The sequence below is a fragment of the Vombatus ursinus genome, unplaced genomic scaffold (assembly GCF_900497805.2).
Source record: "Vombatus ursinus unplaced genomic scaffold, bare-nosed wombat genome assembly UNPS02015255.1, whole genome shotgun sequence".
Classification (NCBI taxonomy): domain Eukaryota; kingdom Metazoa; phylum Chordata; class Mammalia; order Diprotodontia; family Vombatidae; genus Vombatus; species Vombatus ursinus.
Genome location: NW_020955033.1, coordinates 14,268,264 through 14,285,333, shown reverse-complemented (window position 1 = coordinate 14,285,333; position 17,070 = coordinate 14,268,264). Strand labels below are relative to the sequence as shown.

At 34.2% G+C, this 17,070-nt stretch overlaps 1 protein-coding gene across 2 annotated transcripts in view; it reads right to left on the bottom strand.

Moving 5' to 3' along the window:
• Positions 1-520: 520 nt before the first annotated feature.
• Positions 521-17,070, bottom strand: part of LOC114031860 (desmocollin-1-like) — a 48,555-nt gene continuing 32,005 nt past the window's right edge. The window contains exons 12-17 of one of the 2 annotated variants that reach the window (XM_027847036.1): positions 11,978-12,190; positions 11,289-11,531; positions 8,229-8,350; positions 4,245-4,502; positions 3,355-3,400; positions 3,179-3,270 (exon numbers count right to left, since the gene is read on the bottom strand). In XM_027847036.1, the coding sequence (XP_027702837.1) occupies positions 3,365-3,400; positions 4,245-4,502; positions 8,229-8,350; positions 11,289-11,531; positions 11,978-12,190 (872 nt within the window). In that variant the 3' untranslated portion in view covers positions 3,179-3,270; positions 3,355-3,364. Of the gene's footprint in view, positions 3,271-3,354; positions 3,401-4,244; positions 4,503-8,228; positions 8,351-11,288; positions 11,532-11,977; positions 12,191-17,070 lie in introns of both variants that reach the window. The other variant, XM_027847035.1, reaches the window with a different exon arrangement.

Sequence of the window (17,070 nt, the reverse complement as noted above, 5' to 3'; positions counted from 1 at the left end):
GAGATAGGATCAAGGGTTGTTGTACTAAAGCACAGCCTAAACAAGTTTGTGCATTCTGTAACACAGTTTTGCCAATGGATAAGTAATTATTTATGTTTATAAATTATTCCATAATATTGATTTTATTATTTTGACATTTGGTGTTCCTCCCCTGGCATAGCCTATTATTTTAAGGTAGACTAGAATAGTTTTCTGAAAGGCTGTGAATATACCCCTGAAAGTATACAACTTCCTTGTAGGAAGAAAATTCTTCCCTAAGGAAAAAAAGAAACACAAATAACATTAAAATTAAAACAAATTAGTAGTATGTAACCTCCCAATTTAAAAGAATCATTGACTATGTTTTGCCTTTTGAACAATATGCAACCACTGTCATTGATGTTATAATGGGGCTTGTATCTGTGAAAAGCTGTAAGTAATCTGAAATTGTAATTCTTATTGATTAAGAGAATTGATGCCTACATATACCAAAACCACATCATGTTAATATATGTATAGGAAATAAAAGCTACAAAGAAAAGCAGAAAAAAAAGTAAATTTATTGCAAAATACAGTTCTTTCTCACCCTACCACTGGCTATTTGTTCCATTAGAGATCTGTTTTTAAGGATTGAAACACTAAAAGTACAGAAAATAATTGTATTAACAATTGTAATAACAAGTATTAGCTTATGAATTTGTAGGACATTTTAAATTCTGCAACTTCTGTCATACACACATTATCATTTCAGTCATGGCATTGTCTTCAGAATCACATTAGTTTTAACACAGAATATAAATTGGTATTTCTGAGAGGTAAAAACTAATGATATCCAAGTGTTTTTTAAAACAGCGAAAATCATCTTAGAACTCCTTTGTCTCCCAGACTTCTGCAAAATTTTCCCCCTGAATTTTAACAATGGCTTCTCTTAGTTGAAGCAGAAATACATCTTCGAAACATAAAATTTTATGTTCACATACATGAAAGTAAATAAGCCGTAGTGGATAATGTGCTTGATTTGAAGTCAGGAAGACCTGAGTTCAACTCTGATTTCTGTCATTTATTGTCAGCAGAAGATATGTAACCTCTATGACCCTCCATGACAATGAGTTAAAGCTGAGCTGTGATCTGCCTTGGTGGAGGGAGCTCCCACCCCACCAAAATCATTGGTCTTTTATGCAATGATGTTTGGACACACACTTCCACTCTTGTTTCTTCCCTAAAACAGCTTTGAGAACAGTGTAGTATAGAAAATAAAGCTAGGAATAAATTAATGGTGCAGCAGTTACCTTTTTCTCTATATTCAGAAAACTTTCTCCACAAAACTGCATGCAAATAGCTTTTCATGTTGTTAATTAATCCTTATCACATTCCTACCAGTACTACCATCTTTCTTGGGAGTTACAGTGCAAATTAGGTACAGAAGTGCATTGGAAATGTCTTCAGTGTAACAAGTCAGTTTTAGTTGTGTCATTTATCATATCTCTTTTGCTCCAACACTTTTATTTTAAGGAACACACAGACTGGAAATTGCCACTGAGGAGAAAATGAGACAACAGAAACAAAAAGCCCAACCAGGCACCCTATTCACTAGCTAACCAATTAATTGACAAAGAGAAATCTTTTTTTCTAGACAGAAAACTATCTCCATGACATTTGCAATTTTTATCCATAGATATTTCAAGTCTAATAATACAATCTCTTAACAAATATTTGTTAAAAAATATCTCTGCTCTTTTCTGGACTGATGTATAATTGAGAAGTTTAAAACTAAAAAAAATCACTTGAATTATTTTATGTATATACATCAGTTTTATTTTTTTTCATTTCCTGAAAAAAACTTCAAAACTGGTTTTATTTTCATTTCTCTGACTGTAGTGAGGAAAATTCAATAATCCCAATGTTCTTTTCTTATCTTGTTTTGCATTTACACAATGCCTTGTAAACAGAGATATAATAAATTACCCATGCCATATTCTAATGACAAAAATTCAGAGTTTTGAACATATATATGAAGGAGAATTACACTTATTTCAGGCAAGCTCAGCTCTGTGGGATAAGATGCTTGAAGCGGACCTTTGATTGTAAAGCCAAAGAATCCACAAAGGAATATTGGCAATTACTAGGTAAGGGATAGGACCTGTGATTTCATTGGTATAAAGAACTCTCTGGAGAGGAAACTCCCTCCACTGTGCATCTATGTGTACCTTCTCTACAATATATAGTCTTTAGAGAGCTGCCTAGGGCACTGAGAAGGTAAGGATCTACCAGCCAGTATGTAACAGGGTGAAACTTGAATCCAGACCTTCCTGTTCCCAGGACAGCTCCAATATTTCTCTCTTCTTTCTTGGATATTAAAATTCTTACATTTCTATTAATTAAATGAGAGTGAAAGGACTCACTCATAATCAAACAAGCTTAAAATCTTATATTTCATTACCCTTGACAATCTATTCATTCCCCAGGTATCTCTATTCATAGAAAAGATACATAACGTACAAGATTGCATAAAATATTCCAAGTGGATCTCACTTGCTTGTTCTATATTAAAGCATAGGAAAGGAAGACAATGTGTTGTGTTAAGTGAAAAAATGGAATAATTGAAAACCTTTTAAAATGAAAACTGAGTCAAACCTTGATGGAATTTACCTTTTGTAATGAGGGAGAAAGATGAGGGAGAGACAGAGACAGAGAGATTTCTATATAGATATAGATAGATAGATATGAAGAGAGAGAGAGAGAGAGAGAGAGAATTCTGACAAAAAAATTGCAATTTACAATCCCTGTGAAAAACTCATAAAGAGTTATTTATAATTGTCAACTAGTATCATACGATGCAGAGTTGGAAAGGATCAACTCCAAATACTCGTTTTGCAAATGAGGAAACTGAGGCCCAGAGACGTTATTGCTTAGTAATACTACTATTAGCTCACACTTACTTGTTGCATTAGTATTTACAAAGCACTTTACAGACATTTGATTTCACTGACCTCCTAAAGATAGAATGGGCTAGTAAGTAACAATCAGGCTTTGAATCCAGTCATTTGACTCCAAATTGTGTTCTCTTTTCACAACACCCCACTGCCTCACACTTTATTTCTTTATGCATGTCTTTGCTAATGTTCTAAATTTGGGTTCCAGATGATCTAAAAACTCAAGTCCCTCTTCATCCTGCCGATCACTGCAACAGCCTACAGAGCCAGCTAGAGATCCTTTTCCTTCATAGTCATATGGAAGGACATAGTCTTTAGAATACTTATGCTCTTCATCCTGTCCACAGTGATACACCTTCTGTAGATGAAGAAAACACATTTTATTATTATTTCTTAAAAAACACCTAAACATATTCACATAAAAATAATTTCTTTGATTTACCTTTTATTGTTTAATTTTTAATCAGAGTGTGTCCTCTAATGGATTCCTACATATAAAAAATGCACATGATTGGTCTAAATTATATTCATACTTAAAATAAATATTTAGCAAATAAATGTTTCTAATGATTTACAAAGGTATAAATTGAATTATACATCTATTAGAAAGCTAGCTTGCATTTTTCCAATTGAACCCACAAATATTTGAGGTTTTTATTTGTCTGCTAACTAAGTGCTTCACATATTCAGGGCAAATTTTGTGGTCTGTGATGTTTACATAGAGCTACAGAACTATAATATTTGAATGCTTTAAACTGGATAATGTTTACAATCAGTGACAAATCTATACATTAGTCAAAACAAAGTGAAGAATCAAAATAATCTTGTCATTAACCATCTGGCTGATAGTATTATCTGATGCCAAATGTTGTTCTGAGTTCCCCATCTATCCCTGAATGCAGTTGATAGCCACCTATATTATAGTTGTAAGCTATGTGCTTATTCTAAATACAACAAACATATTTACAATTATGATATGCTCATCACTATATAAACCTTATTTAATTTCATGTTATCAATAGTATTAAAGCAAGAAAGATGTCAATTGTTTATTCCTCACTAAAACATATGACTGCACATAGTTACACTGGTTACCTTTGTCTAATACCAATTTAAAAGGTAATGCCAAGAGAATTTGTTGAAGATAAGTCAAGGAAACCATAAGTTATGAGCTGTAAAATCAGATGAAACTGTGGCAAAATGCTATTGAAAGTAACAGGATGACCAGCAGCATCAAATTCACTGAAGTTTGTCATATGGATGATCACACTATGGCATAAAACACACACACATACACACACAAAATGTGAACTTGGAATGATAGGAGCTTACTTCACCAAGGCGAGGTTGTGTAAAACTATGCCAATCAGTATATGCATATCTTCCAGTATCCACCAGTCCCTGTCCTGATCCTTTATATGATTCCAATGTCTGATGTCCTCCACTTTTGGTTGATTCCAAGGTGTAACCTTTGACCATTTCAAAACTTTGTTGTCCACCAGTTTTGGTTCCCTGTCCACCAAGTGTCCCAGAGCAGATAACTGGCTCACAAATGTTTGTAGTCTGTGTGGGGAGTCTAATATTTGCTTCCTAAAGATAAATTTTAAAAGAATATAAAATGAGTTAATTGTTTTTATTCCTTTCACATATTTTCATTTGATATTTCATATCCAACAATGTAAAACCATGAGATTCAGAAGTTACTGTCTTAGGTTTTTGTTTAAAATCCTAATGTGAAATGAAAACAGTTAAGAGAGGTCTCTCTAAAATGTCAAATGTGATGAATATCTGTGAACAAAAAAGGCCTGAATTGCACAGTAAAAAAACAACTTGGCATTTTATTACTATTTCCATAGATTTAAAGGATTTCACATGGCTATAAAAGGCAAAGATGTTTACTGAAAGTTAAATTATTATTCCTAAAAAAAAATGCTGGATCACATGACCAGCAAGAAGGTAGAATGGAAGTTTTACATAATGTTTTCAATGTAAAATCTCAAAATAAAGTAATTAGGTGGCACACAATATAGTAATCACAGCCCATTCCATAAGACAAAAAGACAGAAAACTCTACTCCCACACAAGGTTAAAAAAAAAAAAAAGAAAAGAAAATTAATTAATTAACACCAGCAAATTTTAACATAAAAGCTTTCACTCAGTGCTACACTCTCTCAAAGAAATCCACTAACATACTACAATGAACACAAGACACCTCTTAGGTTAGTTACTGGGGACCTGGATGTAAGAATCTCCCATGACTATGTTATGTATGCCTAAAATATTTCCCCCATCCTTGCCCCATCCCACAAGAAGCAATAGACATTGATTCTGCCCAGCCATGTAAGGCAAAGGAAGACCGGGGAATGAAGGAATAACATGTATTGACAGTACTCAGTGCTATAGGCTAGAGACGAGTAGTATTAACCTTAATGAAAAAAGGACTGGAAAACCACATGAGGCCAGTCCTCTCTTCCATGAGGTTGCTCATGGCAGGGACCCCAGCAGATAACCCCATATTCCCCAATGTAAAGAAACTAGTTGTTTTTTTTTTTTTCAGGAGCCCAGCCTGTACAACAGTGGAAGGAGAGGATCAAAGAGTAAGTGAAAGGAAAATATAAGAAAAAGACTTAAACAACATAATTTTTAAGAGACCATGCCTCAATAAAAGTCAAGTACACATGCAGATTAATAAAAAAAAGGACCACAAATATAAAAGCAAGAACAAGTAAAACCTCAAAAAAGAACCAAAATACTTTAAACAAATACTATAACATGAAAGAAGGCAAACTGTTGTTGCTCAATAAAAATAGAATCCTATGGACTCAGAATTACATCAGTTCAGAGATGGAAAGGATCTCAGTAGCTATTTATTCTAGTCACTCAGCCTCTACTTTAAGGTCTTTGTGAGGTACAAACAACCATTTCCTTCCTTCCACTGGACTTTTGTATAGTTCTAATTATTAAGAAGCCTAACTTCAAGCCTAACTTCTTTTTTATTTTATTTTTTTTTTGTGATTTCTATTCATTTCTCCAGGTTCTGCCCTCTGGGTTGGCGAAACAAAGCAAATCTAGTCCCTCTCTTACATAACAGCCTGAAAGTAATTGAAGAAAACTATCACTTTTACTTTAACCTTCTCTTCTCTGGCTAAACAAGCCTAAGTACTTTAGGTGATTACTTAAGCTTCCATTCTAAATGACTTTCTGGGGCAGCTGAAGGTGGTGCAGTGAATAGAGCCCTGGCCTTGGAGTCAGGAGGACCTGCGTTCATAATCCGGCCTCAGACACTTGACACTTAATAGCTGTGTGACCCTGGGCAAATCATTTAACCCCATTGCCCAACCCCCCCCCCCCCAAAACACGAATAACTTGCTAATTATAGCTCTGGGCAATCCACATTTTGCTGCTCTTTCTCTCCATTTCCTGCCCTAGCAAGCTTTGTTGCAGATTAAGAAATCAAAATGACTGAAACAACTACAAATTTATACTGCCTTACATTAAGGGAGACTTCATTGCTGCTCAGCAACTCCTATTCTACTTACTGATTTCTTATCTCAATTCTCCGCAGTGACTGTTCCAAAATTGTTCTTCTATCTTCAAATCCTCAATTTCACTACATCCTTTCCCAGAGTAATAGCCTATAGCCTAGGCTTCTACTTTACTGAAAATATAGTAACCATCTGACCTCTAAGTAGCCTTCTAGTCCTAATAAATGATCCTTGGAAGAAAATTAATCTGGCAGGTACATGTAGGGTGTATTTCACTTTGGGAGAGTCTAGAAAATTGTTAGGAAGCTATTGCAATAGTCCAGCTGTTAGGTAAATTTCAGTGTGTTAATACCTCTAAATCTCACGTGGTTTATTCATCTGAATAGTTTTATAACTAGAGATGGTGGATAGAAGGCTGACCTTGTAATCTAAAAGAACTGAGTTCTAGTCCTGTCTCTGATACATCTTTGTTATCTACCATCCTGGTAGAAAGTCACTTACCTTCTCAGTGCCCTTGGCAACCCGCTAAAACTCAAAGTTACAGATTAATGTACTTTTCTTTTCTTCACAAGCATGACCTCTTCAATCATTCCTTTCCTTCTCCAATCTTAAATCTCTCTTTATCCTTTGGCTCTTTCCATGCTGTCTATAAGCATGGCCAGACCCTGGGGAGGGGGGGACCATTTCATTTGACTCTACAATTCCCTTAAGCTATCATCCTATTCTCTATCACAGTCAAACTATTTAAAAAATTATCAACAGTCATTGCCACGACTTCCCCACATCTCACACGCTTTTCATCTTTTCACAACCTGGAGTCTGATCTTATTATTTGATTAAAACTTCTCTTTCCAAGTGTATCAATAATATCATTTTCTAAATTATTCGTCTTTTCTCACTACTCACTACTACTCTTGACCTTTCCATAGCATTTCACATCTTTGACCATCCCATTTCCTGGATACTTTCTCCTCATGGGTTTTTTGGTGATTCAGCTTGGATATTATATGTTGTCCATATAATTTTGTTGTCCATATTAATATGTTGTCCACATATAATATGTTGTCCAAAATAAAACATATAAACCCATACATATATATATATTTCAAGCTAAATGAAAATTTGATTATATGTTCTTTTAGATTATTCAAATAACTTCTCCTTTGCATAATAATTATTAAGCAAGGGTTGGCATATATATGTACCTGTGTATGCATGTATATAAATCATATGTAAAATTATAAATCATATATTACACATATACGTACACACATGTACACATATGAATATATATACAACTTTATATAGATAGATATACAGAGGTTATATATGTAATAATACATGTTTATATCATGTCTTAAATTTTACAAAGCATTTTATATTTAGAATCCCGTTTGAGCCTTGCAATAACCCTGTAAGGTAGATACTACATATTATTTTTGTTTTACAAATGAAATGAGAAACCCTCTTTGAAACACAAAGCAATTAAGTGACTAGCCCATATCTGCACGAGTCAGGATTAGGACCTAAGTCTTTCATGATTTCATGTCCAGAACTCTTTTCATTAATCTACACTGTCATTCAGTTAAAGCCACACTCTTTCACTAACCATTTACTTCAATTACAGCTATGTGGAAGTGGGGCAGAGGGAAGCCCAATAATTTTCTCTTAATGCCCTATGTTTTTGAAGAATTGAACCAAGCACCATGTTTGCTTAATCTATAAAATAATAAAAAAAATGTAAACAATTAAAGGAGATCATTCAATGCCACCTTGAAATTTATCATACAATCAAAAACAACCCCCCTAAAAAAAGATATAAAATGTTTACCATCACTTCTTCTCCTGGGGCTTCTGTGTTTGATACAATTAAATTCTGTTGAGCTATATCTTCTGGGAAACATTTTTGTACTGTCTTCTTAGTGGTAACACAGAAACATGTAAACAGGACACCTAAAACAAAGTACTTTAGTTAAACCTCCTATTTGTCTAAATTTTTATTGGATGGCCTTTTTCTGGGGATACCCTCAAGATTCTTATCTTATTGGTAGAACTGTGAATTCTTCTCAAGAACTTTGCTACTTCTTAGAACTTAAAAAATACCACCACCTATTGATGTAGACACATTGGGAAAGACAGTCATGAACTTTATAAAAAGATATTAATAAATTAATTCATGTATTTTAATTTCTATATGTAGGTAAAAATAACTCTGTCACATAACCAAAATATCATTAGAAAGCTAAATAAAAATATAGAATTAGATCATGGATTCATTAATATTGTTCATTGGCAATGCATCCAACTAGATCCTTGACATGATACATGACAAAAGTGACTAATAAGCACTGGGGTCAAGAAACAAGAGAAATGTTGGCTTCTATGCCCAAGTTCTGTTTTATGGACAGCTTAAAGGCCATAATTTTATGCCACGAAGTTAAAAGAACAATAGTAAGACATTCAGTACATAGCTTCCACTGTGGGAGATTTATGGGAAAACAAAGGAGGAAAAATCACACAGAAAAAGGAATAGAGGAGTTGTGATTGGTATTGTTAGAAGTACCCACACTAATTATATCACAGATCTTTCAAAGAATGAGACTGTTTCCAGCTCTTGAGTTATTTTCAAAAATTGATACCATCTCTTCTTTGCAATTCTCTTTTGAGAGGAAGACCAAGACCCACCAAAGGTCACATAAGTGATAGTAAGAAGAGATGACATCGGATTCCACGTCCTTTAACCTCAAATCCACCCCACCTTCATTATCACATGTGCCCCTTTGGGAGCATTTGGGGTAGAAGGACTATCTCCACCATTTCCTTCATCATCCTGGTCTCCTCATCTCTTACTTCCTATTGTACCCTTAACTCCTTCCCATCTCTCCAAGTTCTTAGCCAGCTGCAAGTATTTAGAAATAAAATTAATCAAAAAAAATTACATGCTCCAAAAGCCTTGGAGAGATGATTTCACTTTTTTGGTCTAAGAACTATATAGAGAAATGTATACAATTCTAGGCTTTGAAGGTATTCATTACATCAAATCAATTTTGAGATTAAGCTGTCTGTAGTTTAAATAATAATAGCTGACTTTATATTGTGCTTTAAAATTTGTAAAGTGTTTTTGATATTGTATACCAACTCTACCTTATGAGAACCCTATGAAGTTGGTACTACAAGTTATCCCCATTTTATAAATGAGAAAATTGGGGCCTAGAGAAATCAATTAAGTGACTTGCCAGGATTACACAGCTAGTTAGTGTTGGAGGATGCCTTTAAACTCAAGTCTTCCTAGTTCCAAGTCCAGGATCCTCTCCACTACTCCATGCTACTGCCTCCAAAACAAATCATAAGTTCATAACATAATGATTAAGAAACAGAACAATTTTTAAAAAGCAAATATAGACATGATCTGAACATCCAACTACACGATAAAACTCCTTGGAGGAACTACTTTCTATTTCTTTTCTACTTTCCCACCTCCCTGTCTACCATCCATCAATTATACTCCACTACACACAAGAAATGAAATGGCATGATGGAGAATGAGGCTCACTGAAGGACAATTTGAAGCCCTGTCCTGTAGCCACGTAGCATCCTCTCAAGATGAAGAAGCTAACACTTATAATTTCATTATTTTATTGCTTAAATCTTGAAATGATTTCCAGAACAGTAGCTTTACTTCAAGGTGTCTGACTTCTACCCATTTGGAGTGACACTATTTAAAGCAGAAGTTTCTATATTTTCAAATTGGCCACATGATAAGATATCTATATTTTTCAAGGTGCATAAATTTAATTTATTTCATTAAGCTTTATTTACAATTGCTAATAACCTGAGTGAGCCACCAAGGTACCCAGAGGCAGTAAGTTACATGACAATAGTGGGCAACCGGAAGTTATTGTCTATTAGTTTATGTGTGTTCCCTAATTAGGCTAAAGGCATGTTAAGAGCCTCAGGTAGGCTCTAGAGTCAAGCAAGATGCATTTGGCTAATGGGGTAGCTCTAGGGACAGGCAAATTGGAGTGGCTGATGGAGTACCTGTTAGATGTTGGAAGTTTAAATATTTAAATAGGAAAGATTCAAGGCAGAGTCAGCATGGAGCAAAGGAAAGCGAACTGGATTTGGAGTCAGAAGACCTGGGTTCAAGTCTATTACCTATTTCCTGTGTAACTCTAAGCAAGTGACAATCCCTCTGGGCCTCAATTTCCTGATATATAAAGGGAGGATTAGACTAGATCACCTCTAAGATCTCTTCTAGATTTAAATCTACGATCTTATGATCCCATAGCAGAGTAATGAGCCACAGCATAGACTCTTGCATTTAATTTTATTTTAAGAAAATTACTAGTTCATATCTGAATAGCCATAATTCTAAAGAGGAATACAGCTCCTGCTATGGATAGTTGAACATAGGTTCAAGTAGCATACTCAGGAATGTATCACACTGTTTTTTTTTCCCTTAAGGAGCACAATGAGCAATCCTAAGGCCATGGTCAGGAGGTGGTCTTTGTGACTTACAGGAACATTTCAGGGAATTACAAAATGAGGTGCACTTCTTTTTTGGTAGTGTGGGATACAGATAATCCTCAAACAAGACTGTCAGAGCTGTCTGGTATCTCAGACTAAGAAAAGAATAATGGTAGCTTTAAATTAAGTCATTCTCCAACCACCTCCCTCGAGTAGGTATTGCCCAACCCCAATTTTCCTCATCAAACTCATCAATAAAATGAGAGAATTGGACAGCATGAAATCTAAGTCCTTATCTAGGCCTGTAATTCTATTTCTATATAAGTTCATACACTGGATGCTATTATGAAAAGGTATTGATGATCACAAAAAAACCCACATTTAATTTAATTTGAGGAAAGACAAGACTAATAATTATACTTACATAGTAGCAGTGCAGAACCCAGCACCATTGCAAGGATAGCCCATTTTCCAAGATGTATATTTGAAGGTGATACCTCTCTCAACCGACCAGGTATCATCTTACAATCACTCGGTAAAGTACAATCACACAATTTGACTTTTAAATGAGATACTTGACCAAGGCCATGTCGATCTTCTACTCTAAGGAACACTGAATAAAAATCACTCTTGAGACCTTCCTTTGGATGAATTAAGGCAGATGTATCTGGGAGAAGAGAAGCATTAATCTAATATTAACAAGACCTTTCAATGCAAGTTCCTAACCAAGTTATGTATTTTGATAGAAGTTCTTAGGTAAAAAGAAAAGTCAGGTGGGTATTTTTATTTGGTACTATTTTGAGGATAAAAGAAATAACATTCTTCCTTAACTTTTAGAGAACAGCTCAATCTCTATCTGGTGTTGGTGTTTAAACATTAGCAAAACAAACTACATATTCCTATATGAACATGAACATTTTTTGTTCTTAAAAGGTTTATTCATTAAAGGATTTGCAGAGTAGGAAAGTATAGACAGTGCTTTGTAAATAACACCTGTTTATCCTTTCATAATATCTGAGATTGTTACAAACTAATGCTAACAACTTTCATTACAATAAAAAAGATAAAGATTTTAGTGAATTACAAGTAGAAATATTTCACATCTTAACATACCAGACTTTTTTTGTATTGTCCAAAGTTTACTAGACTGATTATCCAATGTAAATTTAAAAGGCGGACCATTCGTTGGTCCATCATGATCCACAGCTTCTATCATGCCAACTTCATCCCCATGACGGCAAATTGTCACATTTTTCTTAATTATTGGTGAATTATCATTTTCATCTTCCAGACGTACTACCAAAGTCCCAGTGCATGATCTGCCAACTAAAACAGAAGCATAATAACTTTTGGATTAAAACTGATCGGTTTCAGTTCATTATTATTATATTAAATTAACAGATCTACAATTGGAATAGTGAGGTGGCACAGTGGGGAAAAAAAAAAAAACGCCAGGCCTAGAGTCAGGAAGACCTATGTTCAACTTTATCCTCAGACATTTATTAGCTATTTGCCTCAATTTCCTCAACTGTAAAATGGGGATAATATTCCTAGAGTTGTTGTAAGGCTCCAATGAGATAATATTCGTAAGTTGCCTGGCTCAGTTCCAGGTAGGTTCTATAGCAGGTACTATAAAAGTAATAATAATTATTATTGTTGTTATTATTATTAACCTCTGACACTCATTAGCACCATGACCTTTCACAAAAATCACCTAATCTCTTTGGGACTTAATTTGGGGAGAAGATGGCTCAACTGACTCAACAGGGAACAGACCAACTGATCTTAAAGGTCTTTGTTGGTGCTAAGAGCAAAAAACTTACTCATAAAGTCCCTAAAATTAATGACAGCTCAAAGTGAATTCAAAATTACTTTTTAATTGTTTTCCTCATTTCATTAAATATGCAACATTTACTCCATTTAAGTATATTTTATTGTTACTATGACTGAATGTTAAATTTACAACAAATTTAAAATGAGGAGATGGGACGTAATCATCTTAAGTTCCTTTACTGCTCCAAATCTAATATCTAGGAACATATTCTTTGTTTATATTTCAAATATATATTAAGATAACAGAGTTGAACTGGATCAATGACCATTGATAAAATTACTTACATATAACAATGGAGAATGAACCTTTTCATATTCATTCGTGATCAAAATATAAATTAACAAACTAACCCTTAGTTTTGGGAATTGAACAAAAATAGGTACAATTGATTAACTTACTGTTCTTCCTTGCTTGGAAAATAACCATCTATTCATCATATACATATGTAATAATACAGGTATTATTTTGAATATATTATAAAAGCCATTGCCTTAAATTCTTTATGACTATAATCCATGTTCGGGTTGATAGAATTTCAAAACCAAAATTGTACGAGAAAATATTTAGAGAATATTTCATATTTAACAAAACAACAAATCTTATTTTTTTCATGACTTTAATTAATGAAATAGTAGGAAACCACTATGCCTATTTAAAATATTTTTAGTTCAAATATATTTTAAAGTGTTTAGAAAAAAAGGGCCAGTACTCCTTTAAAAATAAGTCTGCGTCAATGTTTTGTAACAGGTTATGTAACTACTATATGTTACCTCACAAGATAACGAAAAGGTTTTGGAAAATCTTAAAGTAATATATAAGTATTGACAGAAGTTAATAAAAAAATAGACTATATGAAGATGTAACTAGACTGCAAAGGAAACATAACTAGATGATAGAGGAGGAAGCCTTCTGATTGGACTAGGAGAGCCATTCTAATGCTAAATATGTTTACTTTTAAACAATGTACAAATAGATTTACATTTATATAATTATTTGTTCTTATCCAACTCTAGATAGGGTTTGAATTAGATGACCTTTAAGTTACTTTCCAAATCTGAGATTTACTATATGTGTATGATCTCCAAATGTAACTATCCAACCCTAATTCCCCTCCTGAGCTCTAGTCCTGCAATAGCAATGGCCTGATGGACATCTCTACCTGGATGTTTTGTGGGAAAAGCAAACTCACTAAATACAAAAGAGACACCATGATCTTTCCCCCTAAACCTTGCCATTGGCAGTTAGGTGGTGCAGTGGATAGAGTGCTGGTCTTGGGGTCAGGAAGGCCTGCTGAGTTCAAATCTAATGCCAGATAATTACTAACTGTTTGACTCTGGGCAAGTCATTTAATGTCTCTGCCTTAATTTACTCAACTGTAAAATGGAGTATGTAATATATCCCAGAGTTGTGAGGATCAAATGAAGGATGTATAAAGTACTTAGTACAGTACATGGCACATAGTAGGCACCTTTTAAATTCCTCCTTCCTTTCTTTCTGGCTGGGTCCTGAACTTGGCAAAATATCCCCCTCACCTGTGCCTTTGCAAAGGGAGCTCCTTCTGCTTATATTACACCACTCTCTCACCTCTCCCTATTAGAATCTTTACTTCCTTTGAGGTTCAACCCAAAGGCCACCTCATAATTCCCCTAATTGTTAGTGTACTCTCCGCTAAAGTTGTCTTGCATTTACTTCTGCTCCTCAGGCTCCTCAGGGGTCCATTTTTTGTTTGATTTTGTTTTGACTTGTTGTGTATCACACAGTACTGCTCTTAGACAAAGACAAGTATCTAAGGATACCTTCACCCTCTGGATAATGCCATACATCTTAGACACAATAAATTGTGAGATTAGCCATCAAGTGTAAACCATTTTTTTCTGGAATGCTTGGCACACAATGTTACAAATAGCTAGAAGGATGAGTGGGAGGATTCACTCTTTAGCCATCAGTGGTTAGACAAGCTGTCCAGAATTTTGACACTGGGTGATTATTATAGTCCATTCAGATGTGATAACTTATTGGTGAGTGGTACAGCTGGCATGACTGATACTGATTCAGTGATTTTTGTGTAAGGGAGCATTTCCAGGAAAAGTACTATGAAGTTCATGCCAAATTCCTGTAAAATTTCTTTATAGCAACAACTTAAAAAAGCTTGGATTGGAATACTTATCCAAGTGACCACTAAAGGGTTAAGAGATTTCTTCTACATCCCATATTTTATGAAATCATTCTTCTTTTCAAGATCATGTCCCATTTATTATGAAAAGTTTCACACAGATGTCCTATACTTTTTTTTAGGTAATTGGGGTTCAGTGACTTGCCCAGGGTCACACAGCTAGTAAGTGTCTGAGGTCAGATTTGAACTCAGGTCCTCCTGACTCCAGGACTGGTGCTGTAGTCCTATATCTTAAATATGTATGTTTAGTGCACAAATGACAGTAGTGATAAGTGATTTTGATCTCATATTTGAACAATGGAAAGAGAGACATGTTAAAAAAATTACTTGACCAAAAAAAGCAATTGTGGCTATAGTCACCACTCATTATAATCCAACATTTGGCCATTATTTAAAATATAATTTTGTGTGTTGTGCCATGTTAACTTGAGATGAGGTGATACAAAATATGAATGTCATCAGTAAAATTCAAAACCCCAAACTTTTTTGAAAAAGTAATAAATAAATAGAGAAACCCTTAGATGCAATGATGATTTAAGAGGATATTTTCATGGAAATTCATATAGAAACCCTATCAAATACACTAATCATGAGTTGCATGGTAACATAACCTAAGTCTTTTAATATTGAGCTTTCTTATGAATTTTTGTGTCCTCCCTTTTTGGTATACTTTTCTATGTGTGAATATATATTAGTGAGATGATGAAAGTACCAAATATGAATACAAGTATGTGTGAATGTGCTTGAGATAAAAATTATGAAGTAGACTAAATATACTTAGTTGCAGAAAAATCAAAAGTAAAATATTGATGTTGAAAATTTGCATCTGTTATATCTATATATAGTCTAAGACTGTCTATAGTCTTTAAAACTATATTGGAATTCATTCAGTGAAATTACTCAAAGATGTAAGTGAGAATTTTGAATACTTCAGAAGAAATTATATTTTAAACTATATTGAAATTTAATTTTGTGGTTATTATACTCATATAGTATAATGATAAATCAGTGTATCTCATGGATTCATAAATTATGTCCTACTTTTTAAAGTCAAGTTCATTATATAAACAGGTACCCCAGAAAAGGGACTGAATGCCCAAGGGCAGCCCCTGCTTTTGTACATAGTAAGTGCTTAAAAATATTTGTCGAAATAAATAAGTTCAGGGATTTTTCCTCCCTGTCTTATTTAAAAGATTCAGGAGTCATAGAAGAATTATAGTTTGTCACAGTACACCTAGGATTATTTTAAGTCAATAAGAACTTCTATAAAGGCAATCATAACAAGCCTGTATCCACCCCTCAATGACACCTGTCCAGAAAAAAAATGTAGGCACACTTTAGAAGCTCCAGATCACAACAGTTTAAGTCTAAGATATATGGTATACAATGACAATGATCAAAATACATATAAAAAGTAGTGAAGTCCTATAAAATTATACTGTTATACTAGATCTGGGTGAGTTGATGTAGGCAACAAATGCTAAATATAACCAAGAGGAGCTGTTTTCTTCATTTGAGGGTCAAGAAGAAGATCAAAAAAGTGGTAAGATTCAGGTATATACCATGCTCATGTGCAATGCTCAAGGTGGAGGAAATGATGATAAAGGATATCATCAAAGGATGATAAAAGAGAAATAGGCTTATGTATCTGTTATTCAACTTCTGTTTTACAAGAAGAATAATTTTTAGTCTGAGTCTAATTTTTAGTCTGAATGGTAATACAGAAATGATTTTAACATAAAATACAAAATAAGGAGATAATGAAGTTGGATCACCACGTCCACCTGAGTACATCCCAGAGAACTAAGATAATTGACATATAGTAGTAGTAGTAGTAGTAGTAGTAGTAGTAGTAGCAGCAGCAACAGTAGCAGCAGCAGCAGCAGCAGCAGCAGTGGCTAACGCTTATGTACCACTTCAAAATAGACACGTTTCTTACCAAGCCACTTTCCATGATCTTTGAAAATAAAGGAGAATTGGAGAGGTGCTATAGGGCTGTAGAAAGGTGAGACTAAGATTTACAGAAAGGCAAAGAACATGAAGTCTTCAGACTATCTAGGCTTATAAGCATAACCTGATTCCTAGGGGGGAAAAGGTTCAAAATAAAAGGGAAAATGCTCATACTTGTTATTAAGGGGATAGTTTGTGAGACTTTAGAAAGTGCAGTAATGAAAAATCACAGCTTCTTAAAAAATTTTG